The 18,633-nt window shown below is 42.6% G+C and overlaps 1 protein-coding gene across 1 annotated transcript; it reads right to left on the bottom strand.

Annotated features, from left to right (window-relative positions):
* Positions 1–721: 721 nt before the first annotated feature.
* btbd17a (BTB (POZ) domain containing 17a) lies at positions 722–13,786 on the bottom strand. Its single transcript, XM_073489177.1, has 5 exons — positions 13,751–13,786; positions 13,253–13,498; positions 5,224–5,353; positions 2,793–3,099; positions 722–1,796 (listed from the first exon to the last, which is right to left on the bottom strand). The coding sequence occupies exons 1-5, from the start codon at positions 13,784–13,786 to the stop codon at positions 722–724; spliced, it is 1,794 nt and encodes a 597-aa protein (XP_073345278.1).
* Between the last annotated feature and the right edge of the window lie 4,847 nt (positions 13,787–18,633).

The following is an 18,633-nucleotide window of genomic DNA, read 5'->3' as shown; positions in this document are numbered from 1 at the left end:
AAGAAAAATAGCATTAAAAAAAAGGTATCAAGAATCTACACTGCAGGGGGCAGTGGTGCTCGTACCACTTTTGTCCACAGGGGCCGCCAGAATCAAAAAAGATGAAAGTTTTAAGTGGGTTCAGTCATTTCTTAAGTTAGACACTGTTTGGTGCCACATTTGGTGCTTTAGTGAGTATTTGGACCAGCAGGACGTGTATGTAGGACTGAGTCAAAATAAACCAGTACCAGGGGCACAAAGTAGCCATCCAGGGGATGCTTAAAAGTGGGTACATAAGTTCAGTAGGTGGGTAAGGGTCCTGGATGGATAGGATGAGGGGCCTGGAAGATAGCCCAGGGTTGGACGCTGGCGTTGGGGGTGGGCTGAGAAGCTTGTCTGGTCCTGTAGAGAATAGGTGGAGTCTGTAGGTGGTGTCAGTGTCTGTGTTCGTAGTGTTTTTGGACAACACTTGGACTTTGCGATTTGTTGACAGTAATGAAAATATAGAATAGCACCAGACTTTTCCTTTAAGAAACATGTAATAATAACGATTTTACACTCAGCATGATTTACAAAATGCTCTCAGACAGTCACGTATTAGTTGCCCAATGAAAACAGCAGTTGAGACAAGACAGATGATCCAAACATCACACCCGAGGAGGATTCAGATCTACGTCCCCGTGATGTGATATGAGTGAGATGTCGCTTCAGACGGTTGGATTGTGTGCGGCGATGTGGAGGGTCAGATCTTAGTGGTAATGAGGGTTTGGTACAGCGGCTTCACCACAATATGGAGGAAGAGGGAGCTGTCGATGAGATATTCCGATGTCCGGCGATACAGATCAGCTTCGGCCAAGAAGTCTCCGTTCTCCTCCGTGCTCTGGTGGAAGTTGTAGACGTGTTTCACCACCACCTTCCCCTGCTGATGAGCCATCACCAGCACCGTCTTCTGGAAGTTCACCCCGGCGAAGTCTGCACTGGACGTGGCCGGTGTGATGATGATGCGAGGGCGCCCTCCCTCCACACGTGTCGGCTGCATGGCGCCCGTCTCCGTGTACATCGGCCTCATGCTGAGGGGTAACCAGCGTGGAGAGAAGAGGGCATTCCAGGTCACGCGTTTGCTGGAGTCGTGGCCGCTGGGTCCCAGCTGCGTCTGGAAGCTTGTGCTGCGGTCGTCTCGCGTGGGGTTGTTGATGATCCAGGGCGACCCCCACAGGGGAGACAGGTAGTTCCTAGGCATGAAGAGGCTGCAGTTGACGTCAAAGAACTTGGCCATGTGCAGCGGCGATGCAGAGTGGAACTGGTAGGACATGTACAGCAGGTCGCGCACCGACTCCTGATAGCGAGCCAGGACTGCTGACTGTGTCTGCAGGCGGAAGAGCTCCCGTGGCGGCATCATGGCGTAACGCACAGCTCTCAAAGCGTTCTCCGCTGTCAGACCGTCCGGCTCGTTCTGAATGATCCAGGCCTCCAGCGCCGCAAAGAGCTCCATCTCGCTCTGCAGGATGAGGTCGGAGCGCCTCAGCAGCGACATGAGCAGCTGGCTGCTGATGGTCACCCACTCGCCGCTATGCAGCACCGACGACAGGTTCCAGGCCATGTACTGCAGACAGCTGTCCCTCAGAGTCAAGTCCCCGGCCTGCAGGGCGTACTCGTACCAGCCCGCCACGTGGCCTGTCGAGGACTCCCTGGCCAGATTTTGGGTCATGTACTGGGTGATGCCCTGCTGGAGACCTGCCACCTGATACTTAGAGGCCAGTTTGTGTAAAGGTGTGGCCTGGTCCAGACGCAGAGAAATCTCTCCACAGTACAGATACCTGCTCGGAGAGAGGAGAGGTCAGATGTTGGGTTAGGGTATTTGAAATAGAACATGCACCTGTTCTTTGCTTACTTCTGTAAAATGAACATATATGAATATAAACATGCTATTTTTCTGACATATAGACACATTATTTTAAAGCTGTAATAAGTTATTTGTGACCACTAGGGGGCAACGGAACGCCAACATATATAGTTGTTATAGGCGCTAACACAACATATTTAGTGAAGGAAACGAAGGACCAACAGCGACCTCTATGAAGGATTTAATATTTAGAACAGCAAATATTAAACAAGATGGTGCAGTTAGCTGTTGAGCTGTACTTTATTTCTAAAAGCTAAGCTAAAGCTAAGCTAAACCCCCCGCAGTTAGAAAGTTAGACAGAAACATGACGTTTCAACATATCTGTGATGTTTTCAGAAACGTGTAATGCCAACATTTATCTGGCAGCTGAGTTTAATTCACTGTAAAGGCAAAATGATGAATGATGAATAAGTTTTTTTTCCTTTTTCATTTGATCTATTGCTAATATGAAAATATTGATTAGTGCAGAGTCGTGTTTCTCCTTTTTCCATCATTGTCTCAAGCAACCGTCAAGCAGCTCCTCACAGAAAAGTTACAGGTGAAAAACAATCTTATTTTCTGTGAAAAGCTCCAGATTGTGATGTGCAGAAGAAGAGTTTGTCAGTCTAGTTCATTCTTTGGTCAACCTCATTAACATTTTAGAGAAAAATAGATTTTATTATCGATCGCCTTTGCACTGCAGGCTCCACAGTGTCTTACTGCTACACCACAGGAGCTGCTATTGAGCAACCCAGCAGTTCACTGATTGATCAATTTGTTTTATGTTGAACTCATCATTGATTGTTTGTCTCAGATGGAGGGCTGCAGTGCACAGTTCACCCCTCCAGAGGGCGTGATAACTCAATCAAACTGCTGATTGTGACATCCACTCATATGGAGATGAGAGATTCGCCTCCTCCTGTCTCATCACCTGATGAACTTGTCAAACACAGCAGCGCAGTCGGAGCTCTCCTTCAGGACCAGCGTGCTGCCGTTGTGGCTCAGCAGCATCTCCTCGAACACGTGGCTCTGCAGGGAGAGCACCAGCGAGTGAGCCTGGATCACCTTCACCTCGTCGGCGTTGGGCGTCTCCACCCTGAGAGACACGTCGCTGCCGTTCCCCTGAACCAGCAGGGCCTCCAGACGCTGCACCACGGTCAGGGAGTGGCTGATGGTGTCCGCGCTGCTGCTGCTGCTGCTGCCACCTCCGTCCTGGGCCGCGTCGACCCTCAGCATGGCTGGTGGAGGAGAATAAGAGTTATAAGACTGGACAACAAGTAGATATAGGTTACACTGAAACATAAATACTAAACTGCACAGAAGTTGCATGTCAGTTATTTTATCGGGGCAGATTGTGGGTCAGTATCATCCAAATCCATGCCATCGATCAGTCCAGCTGCTCTCGCTGTCTGGATAATGAGGGATTGTGGGTCACGTTTAATTAAAGCTTTGTCTCAGCTGAGGCGGTTGTAGCACACCACCCCTCCTCCACCTCCTCCCCTGCAGGGATCCGAGCCCTGATTCATATGAGCGGAGTGCGGTTCCTCTTTCTGATTCATGATTAATAGCTGGCACTTCCTTTCCAACAGATAAAAACAGAACCCGACACAGTTGTGATGTTTCCTTTAAAGCTCAGCCTTGACTACAGATTGTGGTGCAGCCTGTTCTCATAGCAGTAGGTCGTCAGTCAAAGCTCTGATTTGTTTTCACATAGGTCTAAATCTCAGGGGAAGCGAGATATTTAAATAAAGAGAAAAATGTTGTCATATTTTGGATGAATACATTTGTAGTATTTTGGGAAACTGTGTCGTGGTAAACAGTCCGTCAGCTTTTACATGTCAGATCCAGGATGTAGACCTCTGAGGACCTTTTTAGGGAAAGAATTTGCATGGGAAGAGGACTGAATTTTATGCAGTAATATAAAAGGAACAGTTCACCCAAAAATAAAAATCGCTAGTCATCATTTCCTCCCACCATGCTGACAGAAAGTCAGTTGAAGATTCGTAGTCCACAAAACATTTCTGGAGCTTCACAGCAAAACAGTGTTGCAGCATTCTCCTAAACAACTGAAGTAGATGGGGACTCCAAGTCTCCAGAAGCCCTGAGATCCCATTTGAAAAGACATTATTTACATACTGAAATCTTCACAATAGCTGCTAAGCTAAAAGCATTAGCGTGCACCCCATCTGAAGTTGGTGCGTATTGCGTGAGCTTGACCATGCATCAAGGGTGTAAATAACATCTTTTCTAATCAGTTTGGGATCTCAGGGCTTCTGGAGACTTGGAGCACAGCAACACTGTTTCACTGTGAAGCTCCAGAAATGTTTTGTGGACTACGAAACTTCACCTGACTATCCATCATTCAGGTTTGAGTGAACTGTTCCTGTAATATTACTGCATTCAACATTCAACACCCTCCACATGCAAATCATTTTTGTACAGTGCTTACTGGTGAAAGCTATAAATTCAGGTTATCTACGTCACATAAAAGCTTCCTGCTGCACTAAAAGCCAAAGTAGTGAATTTATAAATTAATTTATCGGCAAATGGACAAAATCAGAAAAATGCTGAATATTGGATCTGATAACCGGCCAGGCTGACGATCAGCAGACACATAGTAATCAGTATATACATATATGTAAAGATATGTATAATATACATTTACTTGTTGATACCTTTGTACATTTATTGCCAGGAAATAACTTTTACTGCTTTAGGTAACTCTGATATTATCTTGATTTTGGAGGCCCCTGTGGACAATAGTGGGAGTGTTTCGACCGTCAAACCCACAAACTATAATGTCAAAAATAGAATTAGCCAAATAAAAATCTCCTCCTGCTTCTTTTTAACTGGCAAACGTACTACTTGCTGTAACTTTGCCTGGGTAAGTGTAAACACATGGACCCGGTGGCAGATGTGAAGAAAACTAAATGGTAAAACAGTCTTCTCGCTGATGGTCTTGTTTGCTTATGTAGGTCACATAGAGGCATCAGTATTAAACTGAGACTGTTTCAATAACAGTTAAAAACTCCCTGTAGTGGCTTTAAGTATTGTTCATATGAGTGACTTATGTTTTAACCCGCTAATCTTTACTTATCTTTACTATCTTAATCTTTACGTATCTTACTTTTCAGTATTTTGGGTGAACTGAGCCTTTAAAATCAACTACTGGAACATATTTTTTATGAAGCGAACTCCATCTACAATTACTATCATTAGTTTAAAAGCCAAATCAAACTCTCCTTTACAAGGTCGCCTCTGGCCTTCACACGCCGTAATCATCATATGAACCAGACGCAGCTCACTGAAACTCAAATCAAAACTAGTTCAGACTACAAATTATCCAGCACCATCCTGCGTACCTGCAGCAGCTGCTCCCAGGTGCAGGCACAGAGCCACAAACAGCATCCTGGCGTCTTGTTGCACCATCTTTTCTTCTTCTGCCAACCTCACTGCGTCTGTACGTCCGTCTGCTGTGGAGGACGAGGGGGTCTGTGTCCTGTATGTGGGACAAGGGATCTCCTCGACACATCCGGCCCACCACACACACACACACACACACACACAGAACCTCATCGATCGGTGGGTGGAAACAAGCCTGGGCTGCTGATTTTGACTTTCCTATCCTTGGGTATTAACGCTTGCATGACATTGATTGATGGAGATTGAGTAAAAACACAGATATTTGGTGTGAGAATGAATCCGTGCAAAAGCAGTCTTTATTAACAGGTTTATTTGAGTCGTTTCAGCTGTTTTAATCGATGATATCTGCAAGAGCTGAGGCTCGATAATGAACTAACAGTATTAAGCATTAATCAGTGGTTACAGACTCCACATGCAGCTATGTGTGTCACTGTGTTCACCCAATTCAGCTCGTGCGTGACACAGCAACACAAGCAATTTATTCACAGCTTCGGGCCACAGCATCACATCAGGGGGCAGTAAGTTATACGATCAATATTCCTCTGTTAATCATTTGGGCTCGAATCCTCAACAGTTTATTGAAAATATGCAAATTCACAAAGCAAAATGTCAGTGAGAATGAGCTGATATCCGTCCTGTGTGTGATGTGTTTCGTGGTGTCATGTCAGCGTGTGCCTGCGATCACGTGTGTCAGAGTCGATGGTGATCCCGCAGGACGGGTTCTTCTCTCCCGGTCTGACTCTGGATGGATTTATGTCACTGCGTCTGGCTGTGAGCCAACAGGTCAGTCCTACTGTGTGCAAAGGCACACTTCACTTAAAGGAGCAGTTCCCCCCAAATATGAAAGTTCAGTCATTATCTCCTCACCCAAATGCCGATGGAATGAAATGAAATGTTTTGTGGACTACAAAACTTCACCTGACTTTCCCAATATGGAGGGGAGGAGATGATGATTGGATTTTCATTTTTGGGTGAACTGTTCCTTTAAGGTTCAGCTTGAAAAACGTCAAATATTACATTTACAACCACATGTTTGGAAGTAAGAGTTGCTCAGTGTTGTTCCAATGTTTGAACTTCTGGCCTTTACTTCCTTTAATGTTTATTTCACACAAATTACAAAGAAACTCATATTTGCTCCTTTACTTCTGGTAGTAATTGATCACGATAGTTTTGGTTTTGTGTGTCCAGATTTTTAGATATTTGTGACATTTCTTCCAATGCGAGGGACAAAAGTGGGTGGACTTTCATTAGTGGCACTCACAGGATTGTAAAATTAAATTTTGATCCAATTTTCAGTGGAACTATTGAAACTGTCTCAAAACATGGACACATAAAACCAAAAGCATCTGCCTGACTTCATTCTACGAGAGGTTGGTGAATATGTGTCTTTGTTATCTGTGTGAACTCACCCTCTAACGACATTATGGTGATGCTGCGTCATTTCCACGCCTGGGTGTGTTTCACCACCTCATCAAAGTCAATCATCATCCATCAACTGTAAAGACACACACAGTTGTATTAACATGTCATGTCCACTGGAGGTCAGACAAGCTGCACGTCAGCAGCAGTCCAGCCGATAAACTGTATCTGAGACAGATAGCAGCTCCTCACTCTGAGACATCACAGACACGAGCATGTGAGAGCTAATGCGAGTTATTGTTCTTTTTCAAAACACATTTTTAAATCATTTTCTCTGAAAGACAAGACACGCAATGTAAATGCAAGACAACAAAAAAATATCTGAAAACTTTAAATAAAAAGGAAACAAGGAATACACTTTAAAATTGTATGATTAAGCGAAATAAATTGCACCAGTTAAAAGTACAGTTTGGTTGTAATATTCATGCATATACATTGTAATTGCATAAGAGGTGGTGAATGTGGTAATATGACAATATGCAATAACTTGAACGCAGAGTCATGCTACATAAAACAACCTTAAATAAAATGATCTGAGTAAAGGAAGAAAGGAGCAAGGATATGAGGGTTAGATCCATATCAGCCAACAGAGTTCAGACTTTTCTTGCTGAGCAGTAGGGCACAAGACAACATACAATAAACAGTATTCAATAATAACGTGCAGCTTGTGGTGAAAGAACAACAAGAAGAAAACATTCAAACACACAAACCAAACAAAGACTCTTCAACCTGAGTGTCACCTGCTCCACCATAATAAAAAAACAAAGAACGTTTATAAAACTGTACCACAAGTCTTGAGATTTGTATTTCTTTATTCATTTATTTTTTAGAAATCAATAAAAACCAAGACAACAAGGGGATAATTCTTCAGTTTTCCTCTTTTTTGCACGAACAAGCTCCACATCATCTTCTCTCTTGCTGTTTTGTGGACTTTACTCACCAATAACTTGGCAGTTTTGTATCTTTATCTAAGAGTTTAAGCCTCAGTCGTTTTGTTAATGCGCGCTGATTGTTTCGTCCATTTCAGACCGAATGCTGACTGATGCTCTGTAATCGCATGGAATGAATACTGAGGAGGTAATCACATAAAAAACATTTGAGCTTGTTTGTTTTACCAGAAACAGTCAAATCCAGGTCTTAACTGAGCGAATGATGAAGCACCAGCGCCAGAGACTCACTGCTCTGGTATGATTCGAAACAATAATGATGAAATATGGCATCAGTCGACGAGATAACCTCGAGATATTTCATGGCAGAGTTTGTACAATTAACATGAGAGACCAATTAAACAATCCGGTCCGGTCACAGAAAGACATGGGCGAGAAGGGTGCCGAGCCAGAGGCCGCCGTTTGAGGCGGCGTTCAAACATTCGGAAGAGCGAAACAACGAGACGTCAGCTGCGTTAGCGGCAACAAAGCCAGATCTTTTGACGGGACCTCGAGACATTTTCTAGCTGTGATTGTTGCGAGTGAACCAGGTATTTCAAGCCAAAACGTGATCGTGTTCTCGCCCTTACCAAGTGTGTTTTGAGCCTAAACCTAACCAAAGCATGAGCACAGCATTGTCTCAACTTCAAACTGAAAATGGAACATAAAGAAACGTAAGGTTGATGGTAAAGGCTACAGAAAACACATGTAAGTGTACAACAAATACATAAATACAGCTAAGAGAAAGCAAATCTATGTTTTTAACCTTTATTTGCACTCAAAAGACAAAAATACCACTTTTACAACTGTGCTGAGTTCAAACTTTAAAAACAAGATTCTGAGATTTTCGGCAGGATTAGCCCGTCAGAGAGAGAGCATGAAGTCATGATGATAGTGTCCGATCGGAGATAAGATGACCGCGTTCGTCTGGAGAGCTGCTCGTGTTTCAGCCGCGGAGGCTCTGATTGGTTGAAAGCTGCACAGAGTGACAGTTTGGAGAGCTGAGGTTATGGCAGCCGTCCAGACTGAGGTGGCCTGACAGAGGAGCTCTGCCTCGGCATCACTTTATCTCTCCGCAGCAGCAGCTCCATTAGCTCTTCCTTTCTCTTTTTTCCAGTCACTCCGGCTGCACGGGAAGATTTGTTTTTCACTGCTGGTTGTTTTCTGAAGGACGAGCTGAATGTAGGGCGATTAGACGCTGACTGTAAATCTGGGTTGCCGAATGATTACGCAGGCGTGAAATTGGCTCCATGAGTTATTCGTCCTCTACAGAGATGGTCATTATACGTTTAATTAAAACCTCCTGGTGTGAATCTACTGTTTGTTGTCAGAGGTGGGAAGCAACTAAGTACATTTACTCACACATTTATGGCAATGGGCGACTTTCTATCCCTATATTTATCTGACGGCTGGGGTTTACTGGGAGGAAATCATTTCAGGTTAAAAAAGTTTGATTTTTAAACTTAGACATATTTATTAACCTGCAGAGGAGCATGAGATCTTTCACTGGTGTCCTTCAAAAAATGACTTGTAAATGCTATCAATAATTTAAAGGATATGACAGAAGTAATTCTGTTTATTTGTTATGATCAACAAATCCTATAAACCAAGAATGCTTTAGTGTCTCACATGTTGGTTTTTGTCTTTTCATGGGATTTATTGACAGTAAGAAAAAATACAGAATATCAGAAATATCTTTAACAGTGAAAGGAACCAATTGTTTTTTTTTTACAATGGGTAGTTTTTCCTCCAGAAGTCTGTGTTTCACCATTGAAATTAATCCCTCAATGGTGGAGTTGTGCTTTCTATTTTTACTTATTTAAAGGTAAAAGAATAAAGAAAAGTAAAAGAGTACTTCTTTAAACGAGGTGCACTGGTTTAAGTATGCATGACTCTTCAGTGCTCACCACGGCCATCGTCAAGCTCTACCTTTATTTTCAGCCCAATCGCAGGAATAAATGTTGGCAAAGTTAAATCTTAACGTTTCTTTAGGTTCAACTTTCAGTTTTGGCTTAAAACTACCTGGTCGCCAAAAGCACAGCTGCTGACAATGGCCCGACTTCCCATCAGAAATGTCAGTTCTCACGGCTGAAAATTGTGCCAAAGTCGAAACTGCGGTCGCTGGCTTGGCTTCCTTCTCACCTGTAACTCCATCACTGTCGCCTCCACATGACCTGACATTAAAGTCAGCTAGTAAGAATGTGATGTGACAAGTTTTGTGGAAATCCTGATTTTCCTGGTTGAAATACCAGTTGTTCCTGGCAGAGTTTGTGGTGCCGTGCCGTTGTTCTGGGGGCTCATTAGTCTGATTCTCTGTCATTTCTTTCCCGCCCAGATTCTGTGAAGACATGGCTCTACTCCGCCTCTGATTGGCTCTGACCCTGACATTTTTATCAAACCCTATAAGGCGGTGTAGCGATGATGTATTTTTGTAGTCTAACCCGAGTCTGCTATCACTAACCAACAAAGTTAATTCTTTGATTCGACATAACGTTAATTGTCTGGCTCAGTTTTTAATGTTTTGACCTGTCAATGGCTACATACAGTACATGACATCAGTGCCAACCACGAAAAAAAACCGGATGCTAAAGCTGACAGGTCTCAGGTTAATAGCATCATTGTTCTTGTGCTGCACGGCAGAGCGAGCATTTGAAGGTACAAATTAAAGAGTCACAAAAACACAACTTACTTTTTAAGGAAGCGTACTGCCTCTGTGACACGCTCTGGGTTTTTTTAAGGTGATTCGTGTCCATAAAAGGAAGATTCCTGTTGACCGTGGTGATGAATATAAACTTCTGAATCACTCTCATAAATCAGAAAACATGAAGCTTTAATCCGGCCTGATCATCATTTATTCCCTCCGCATCATCTGCCTCCAGTCTAACAGGTCTGATCAATGACGAGTCACGGCTCCGTGTGATCGTCGATGGCCGAGGTTTCATTGTTAGCCTGAGTGACCCCCGCTGCAGCGTCAGGTCGGAGGTATAACACTGTACGTCAGATGAACACATTAACATGATCTGCAGCTGCAGGGTGAAGGAAGCCAAGCTGAGTTGAAGCGAGCTCACGTAGGCCTCTGGTTTGTAAATGGTTTGTCAACAGTTGGAACTGACGGATGAATCACTTCTTTAAATCTGCTCCCTTTAGTCTCCTGTTTGCTTTGGAGCTGCGCTATCGTCAACAAATTTGCAGCCGTGAGACGTGTTTTCTCGAAGGGTTTAGCTAAATTAAGGACACATTTGTCTTGTGCAAAACAACAACTCGGCTCCCAGATCCACTGATCTTATTTCCTCGCTGGTAATTGCGTTAGTTTCAACTGCTGTTCAGAATACATACGAGAAATTAGGAAGCTGCTGCTGCTGGATGTCGTTATTCTTTGGTTGTTGCCTGTTGTCAGTGTGTGTGTGTTTGTGTTAACTCGTGCTAATCACGTTTTAAGCAGATAATCATAAACACACATCACGGGGACACATCGTCTGTTTGGGGACAAGAAGTTGGACCCCACGAAGGACCAATATTTTTCGGTTTATCCCTCTGAGAGCTCAGTGAAGCCGGTGCAGACGGCAGCCAACACCAACAATCTGTCCCATTACCATGCTAAATATTGCCTGCGAGGTCTGTGTGTAATATGTAGAGATAGATTTTATTTTTAAAGAAACATTATGAAGCAACACAACTGTCGTAAATACAAATCCCAGGTTTCAATCACAATCTGTGAGATGTCAGGTTCATTCTAAGCTGCTGACGTTCGCTTAAAATGAACCGTACATGCACGACTGTTGTGTGGATCAACTTATCTGACCTTTAGGAGGAAAGTTTAAATAATGGGTTGATTGGATGTGTGTAGACTGTGTTTCATAAATGATCTGTCAAACTTATGGATCTGTGTTGATTACGTGAGTATTTCTTGGAGAAACAACAAAACCAGAGGAGTCGTTGGAGATGACTTTGATACAGGGGAGCAACCGTGAAAATCGGGAGTGCTGGCAGGTTTGATGATTACTAACTTGTTTTTTCCTGAGCTGTCAGCAACATATGGTGGTCCTCATCATCATCAGTGGGTGCAGTTAGCTGCTTTCTCCAAGGTCAACAGTGAACTTTCAAGCTGTGGTTTCTCCAGAGATGTAGTACTTCTTCTTTGTTGTCAAAAAGCTCCTCGGTTTTCTTTGTGCATTGAACTGTGGGACAACAGTTTCTACCAGCAACAGACTCAAAAATCAAGTTTTAATTCTTTAGTCTGCATAACAGCTGTTTACAGTTTACTTTTAGCCATGCCGAGGTGAAATATCTCAACATTTACAGGATGGATTGGCACTAAAGTTCGTACGGACATTCAAGGGTCGCCACCATCAGGGTGACATTTGTGGTTGGACTATTGTCTGGATTATCATTAAAACTTTATTTACACATTCCTGCCCACATCACGAGGAATGCAGTAGCTTTGTAGAAATTAAATATGCACTAATAATGCACTTTATTTTCTCTTTGTGAAGTTTAATTGGCCGTAGCATTATAAAGTCACCTTAAACATGACCTGTTCTTGGACTTTACTTGATTTAATGCGATCAATTGAGGGTTTTATTCTTCTTCTATCCTGTAAATTATCGCTGTTTTTATCTTTATTCTATCTTTTTCTGTGAAACACCTGTAAAATCTTTGTTTTAAAGCACTTTGAGCTGCATTTCTTGCATGAAAGGTGCTCACAAATAACGTTTATTATTATCAGTAAAAGTGCAGTCAGAAAGATAATATTTACAATATTAAAGGTGCAATATGTAAGATTTTCACTTGAATTTTAGCTTCAAAAACTGAACTAAAATTATCAACAGAATGCGAAGAAATAACAGTTTTGCATTATGACGTCTCTGTGTTGTGTTGCAGAGATTTCTACTGATGTTAGCACGCTAACTAGCTAGCCCTGGCCAGTCCCGACAAACACCAACACTCCTCCATCGCTCCAAGCTCCTAGCTAACTAGCTAACTAGCTAACGGCAGCTCCAGTTACAGTCTGGTGATATTCTGCCCCCCTTTTTGTTTTGAGTATGACTGCAACAGCTGGCCAATTCTTACATATTGCACCTTAAATAGGTAACAACACAAACTCTTAAGTATTTATTTGATGAATATCTTTCATAACTTAAATAATCTGTCCTCAGAGGGAAATAAGGTCCCGAAAAAGCAGTCAGAAGATAGATTATAAGATTATTGTGTTTAATTAGTAACGAAAATCAATCAATGAAGATGTTTCATTTAAGATAAAAGTTTCCTCCCCAAAACTACATAGCACATATTTAATATTACCTGTTGCAACGATGCAGAGGACTTCTTGTATTCTAAAGTACACTATGGCAATTAGTTCTTAATAAATACAGTATGTTCAGTACAGTATGAGATTTGGACACTGCATCAGCCTGCATACTGACACATTTTTGTATATTTATTTTGTCACTTTTCCAAAAAGTGAATATGGAGTTTGGAACGCAGCCGGAGACAAATTTCCACTTTTATTTCCTGTCAGACTGAATGAAGTTTTCCATCAGTTTTTCCTCTTTTCTCTTTCTTCTGATCTCCTCCCTCATTCACCTCATCAATCCCTCCCCTCCCCTCTCCTCCCCTCCCTCACCCTCCCCACATCTACACTCCCCTCTGCTTCATTTTCTCCCCTCTCCCTCTGCTCACTCGTTGCAGTGATGTACCGGCTGCCTGGACTCCACTTCTCCTTCTCCTCCTCCTCCTCCTTCTCCTCTTCTCCGTCCAGCGGCGATGTCGGGGACTCTGTAGGAGCCTCTGGGGGAACAACGGCGCAGAGGAGCGGCTGGATCGCAGGTGGAGAGTCGAGTGAACACTGGATGTGAAGGTAGGAGTGAGACTGACCATAGAAGGGCAAACAAAAGCCAAAGAAAACTCAGTTTGTTCTGAGTGTGTGAGATGCTTTTTCTTGTGCAATCAGTTACAGATCATGGACTTCAGATGTTGGTGCAAGAAAGAGTTATTTAAGGAAACTAGAAATGAGCCTGGACTTACTCACACAGTGAGTTGTTTCATAATTGACACTGTCTTGAAGTTTTATTGGAATATTAAAGAGGGGGAAAAAATGAAAATTGAGTCATTATCTACCCACTCTCATGCCGATGGAAGACAGAATCCAGAAGTGCATCTTGGCACCAGAAATTACAGAAAATTATGATGACAAATGTGTATTGTCTTAGAGGAGTCAGGGGCTGAAATAAGAAAACACCTCAAGTGAATTCTGTTAAAGGAATAGTTAAAAAAAAAAAGAAAATTCAGTCATTATCTTCTCACCATCACACTGATGGAAAGTCAGGTGAAGTTTCGTGGTCCTCAAAACATTTCTGGAGCTTCACAGCAAAACAGCGTTCTCCTAAACAACTGAAGTAGCTGGGTACTTGTTTAAGTATGATAAAAAACAACCAGAAAAAAAAAACATCGGATGGCTCCATACTGCTTGTCTGGCATTATCCAAGTCTCTGGAAGCCCTGAGATCCCAAATTGATCTGAGAAGATGTGTATTTACACCCTTTTTTTCTACAATAAAGATTTTGGCTTTAACCTCTTAAAATAGTGTTTTTTTCTTAATTGAAGGGAAATTGTAAATCGCTCATTCGCTACCTTGCTGAGAGTTTATATGAAGCTACCTCCGGCAGTTGGTTAGCTTAGCTCGAGAAACAACTAGCCTGGCTGTGTCCACTCTCCACTGTTCACTCTTTTATTTTTGTCTGGATTAAACAAACCTGGTGCAACATGATAATTTAGCTAATCTTGTTCAATTTGGACGGTTTCTCATGTTTCACGTATTTATTCTAAGCTAGGCTAACCAGCTGACAGTTGTGTGGGTCTTCTAATCTAATCCCTCAGGAAGATGGCAAATTAATGTACTTTCTTTAAAAGATGGAACAAAATTGTCTAATATACAGTAAATGTGATGCTATGAAGTAGATTTTTTTAATGTAACTTCAGCTACTTAAGAAAGAATCAGGGTTCAAGAGTTTAAAAAGGGTGTAAATGACTTTTTTTACAGATCAATTAGGGATCTCAAGGCCTCCAGAGACTTGGATTACACTGAAATGAGCTGTACGGATTCTCATTTTTGGGTGAACTGTTCCTTTTATAGGATTCGCTTTGACTCATTCACTGTGAGTGTTTTCTTGTTATTTCACCCCCTTAATTTTCTAAGAAAGAAACATTCGTCATCATCTCAGTCTGTAGTTTCTGGTGCCAGAATGCTTCTGGACTGCGTCTTCCTAACAACACTGACCATATGTCAGGATTCTGGCCTCAATGAAATCCGAACATCAGCTCTTGATCTGCACGACGAGAAAAATTCATTCGAGGCGGGATTCTTGTGTTTCCTGTCAGCCATCGATTTCCATTTGAGCCGCATTAAGACATATCAAGAACCTGTTCTCCTGCTTCCAGGATAAAAACCTAAAGTAGCTCTCACTCTCCTCAGAAACGCTTCCTCCTCGCTCTCATGTGAACAGCGATATGTTTGCTGTGCTGTTGTGCTGGCAGCCCTGTTGTTTCAGGTGCACCGTCTCTTGATGAATAATTAAGAGGACTCAGTGGAGCAGAGATAAAGTTCAGCTGAGCTTCCTGGGCACTGAACCCCCTGCAGAGCTGCATCCTATAGCCTCCAGCTGCATCTTGACCCTGGGAAGATCGTCTTAATCAGAAACATGCCTCGGCCCTCTGATGGGGTTGAAGTCGATGTCCTTTAGGCCCGATTCTGACAGAAACAGAATGACCTGTCTATTCTGTTGTCACGTCAATACCCCTCATTTCCCCGGTGTCAGACGGCTGCAACAGCCTGAGAGAGGATTTAATGACACACCTCTGAAGTGAGAACAGCTCAATCCACACTCAGAATCTGTAGCACTCGAGGGACCCAACGTGACGACAGGAAGACCGTGATGAAGAGGAGGTAGAGAGCTCTCCGGGCTTGGAGATTTCATTTGCTCGACCTCGAAGAAGTGGCTGCAGAGATATTGATCACTCGGTGTATTTATTGTTCCCTCGTGCCGTGTTTTTCTCCCTCACAACCCTCTCATTCATTACGATCATCTGTCTTACTGCTGCTCCTGTGAGGAGGCACGAGAGGAAACCGATCAGGTGTCTGAAAGACACTAATGTCACTCTTACAGGTCTGCAGAAGCCAGTTGAGCCGGTTTTTATATGCATTAGTGCTGCTCGAAGGATATTTTAGTTGGCTTCAGGCTGTGTTTTTGTGCAGAACAGCTTATTTACTTGCTGCAGTGGTGCTTGCCGCAGCAAATAACGTAACAAGTGCAAGAAAACAGGGTCAGTTAATTGTTAAATTCACAACTTTCAGCTTCTTAAATCTGAATATTTGGCATTTTCTGCTTTCTTCAGACGAAATAAACAATTTGGAGACGTCACCTTAAGCTTTAGCAAATTGGGACAGGTGCTTTTTACTTTGTAGACAAAACACTTTTACTTCTTTTGCTGCAAAGAAAGACAATTTATTATTACATCATACAGTTATAACAGATTATTTGCACCTCTTATGTATAAACACAAAGCGCAGCGGAAAAGAAGTGTGTTCCTCTCTTAGGTCAAACTCCGTGGGGGTGAATGTATGTCTGCACTTCGCCTCCTGTGGGAGCTGAGCGCCTATTAATACTGTATAGGACATCCTATCTCAGCACGGGGGATGTCGTTACATAACAAAGAGTGAAATATGAGAGAGGTTTTATTGATAAACAAAACAGCATGAATGCCTTCGAGTGGAAAAAACTAAGAAGGGTCGCGAATTTAAGTCTGAGTGCCAGAACGCTGGGAGCCTGTAGTGTGATAATGACTCTCTTATCGCAACACGTATCACAGCTGAGACGAATACATCAGCTCTACAGATTAAGTCTCAGACAGGAACATTACAGCAGAGTGATGTTCTGTCCTGACTTCGACCAGCATGCAGTGTTTTATTACACTGCAACACATAAACTGTCTGACTTCCTTCTTTTCAAACAGACGCCGGCGTCAGTTGGTTTTTATTCTGAGTGATTGACTATTTTTCTAGTTCTTGACCTTGAAAACGTCAGCTGACAAAATAATCTAATGGACTACGAGATCATATAACACGCCTCTGATCAGCAGATGGAAGTTGAAATTGTGGATATTCAAATTTCCATTTCTTTCCTGAGCGCTGCACGGACCTGCTGGTTTACAGGTTGAGTAGAAATGTTTATCTTCTTTCTCTATCATTTTTAAATCCAGGGATACACTGAAGCATTCCTGACTAATTTAAGAATCAGGCTGTATTTCTGCCCAATGGCGTTCAGTTTGATCCCTGACCCCTAACTTACAGCTAATGGTCGCTGCTCTGGAAGATGGATTTCAAGCATGTTAGAAATTTTGGTCAGCTGTCTGCAGTTTGAGCAGTCTGATACTGAGAAACGCTGTCAAAAGATCCTTCAGTGAACACCCAAATTAAAATTAACTTAAATTGGCTCCAGACAGCTCGCCCAGTGTACTCCAAGTCTCCAGAAGCCTCGAGATCCAGAACTGATTTGATAAGACGCTGACACTTTTAACTGCAGCTACAGTGAAGATTTCAGCTGAACAAAGGGTGTAAATAACGTCTTTTCAGACGCATTTGTGATCTCAGGGCTTCCAGAGCCTTAGATTACTCCAGAACCAGCTGTATGGACCCATTTTATGTTTTTTAAAACAAGTCTCCAGCTACTTCAGTTGTTTAGGAGAATGCTGCAACACTGTTTTACTGTGAAGCTCCAGAAATGTTTTGTGGACTACGAAACTTCACCTGACTTTCCATCAGCATGGGGGTGAGGAGATAATAACTGAAAGGGGAACATTTTATATGTTCATACAAGAATTGTATGTCTGCATCCGCCAGGGAAACACCACGATAAGAGTCGGCATAATAACACAATAACATGTTAATCCCACTGCAGGAAGGACTCGATGTTCTCTGCAATCAAGTGGAAAAAAATATGTGCATATATCGGCATCAGCAATGAGCCAAACTGACTCTGAAAATACTGAATATTGGCCAAATTTCAATATCATACATCCTCCCTTAAAGTGCTGCAAAATGTCAATTTGGATTTACATTACAATCAAAAGCTGAAGAACGGCTTGTAAATGGAACTTTCATCAATAGCAATTTCTTTAATTTATAGTCTTCTGCCTTGTCAATTTATTATTGATTAATCATTAATAATTTGTAAGAGTTCCCGTCTGTCATTATTCAACAACTGGGCCAACAAAATCCAACACAAATAGAGGCTATAAATGGCTAAATGTAATCATATCAGTTAAATCCTTAACAGGGATTAAACAATAGCATAAAAATCAGATAGAACAATTAAAATCCAGCGCTCAGACTGTCATTTAACAGGTAACAGAACATGTGAAGACCTTCAGGTGCCTTTGACTGCGGTCGTCAATCGAGGAGCCAATTATAGAAGCTGTGGGAAGTTGTCATGTGGTCGTCTCCAGTGACAGACGTCTCACTCTGTCTGTGAACTTTCACGTGATCTCACTCAACTTCCCCATCGTTCATAAAACACAGAGTGCGACATGCTGCTTTCAGGCAGCCGTCCTATAACTCGGCTGAATGACACCGCTGAGGTAGATGATTGTTTTTCGATCCGTGCCTCATGTTTATTGTGCCCAGGTGAATGAAATCAGCCGAGCACTCAGATATTTAATGCTGTCCAATTTTACGACCACATTCCTGCCACAGGCCATAAAATGTGCCCGTCAGATGAAACGCATGCAGGGTTTTGGCGCTGAAATTGCCTTTACAATGGCAGTAACTAAACAGGACCAACTGTCAGGACCCCGCTCACATCAGGACGTGACGCCCTGATGATGTTTATGTTGGTTCAGCATCCTACAAATGGTTTTGCCACTGAGAGCTTGAGAGATAACGCAGTCCAAATATGGCTTCACGGATGAGTGGAGTGAATTAGGAGAGCAGACAGGAAAGAGACAGATGCA

The sequence above is a fragment of the Pagrus major genome, chromosome 20 (genome assembly GCF_040436345.1).
Source record: "Pagrus major chromosome 20, Pma_NU_1.0".
Lineage (NCBI taxonomy): Eukaryota > Metazoa > Chordata > Actinopteri > Spariformes > Sparidae > Pagrus > Pagrus major.
This window is presented reverse-complemented; position numbering and strand designations above follow the sequence as displayed.

Bases quoted from the DNA above. Each gene is read 5' to 3' on its own strand.
- btbd17a (XM_073489177.1), bottom strand. From the start codon at position 13,786: ATGCACTTCTGGATTCTGTCTTCCATCGGCATGAGA. The intron at 13,499-13,750 runs GTGGGTAGATAA...TTCTATGGTCAG, and splicing joins TGTCTTCCATCGGCATGAGA to TCTCACTCCTACCTTCACAT. The intron at 5,354-13,252 runs GTGAGGGAGGGG...TACAGGACACAG, and splicing joins GGAGTGTAGATGTGGGGAGG to ACCCCCTCGTCCTCCACAGC.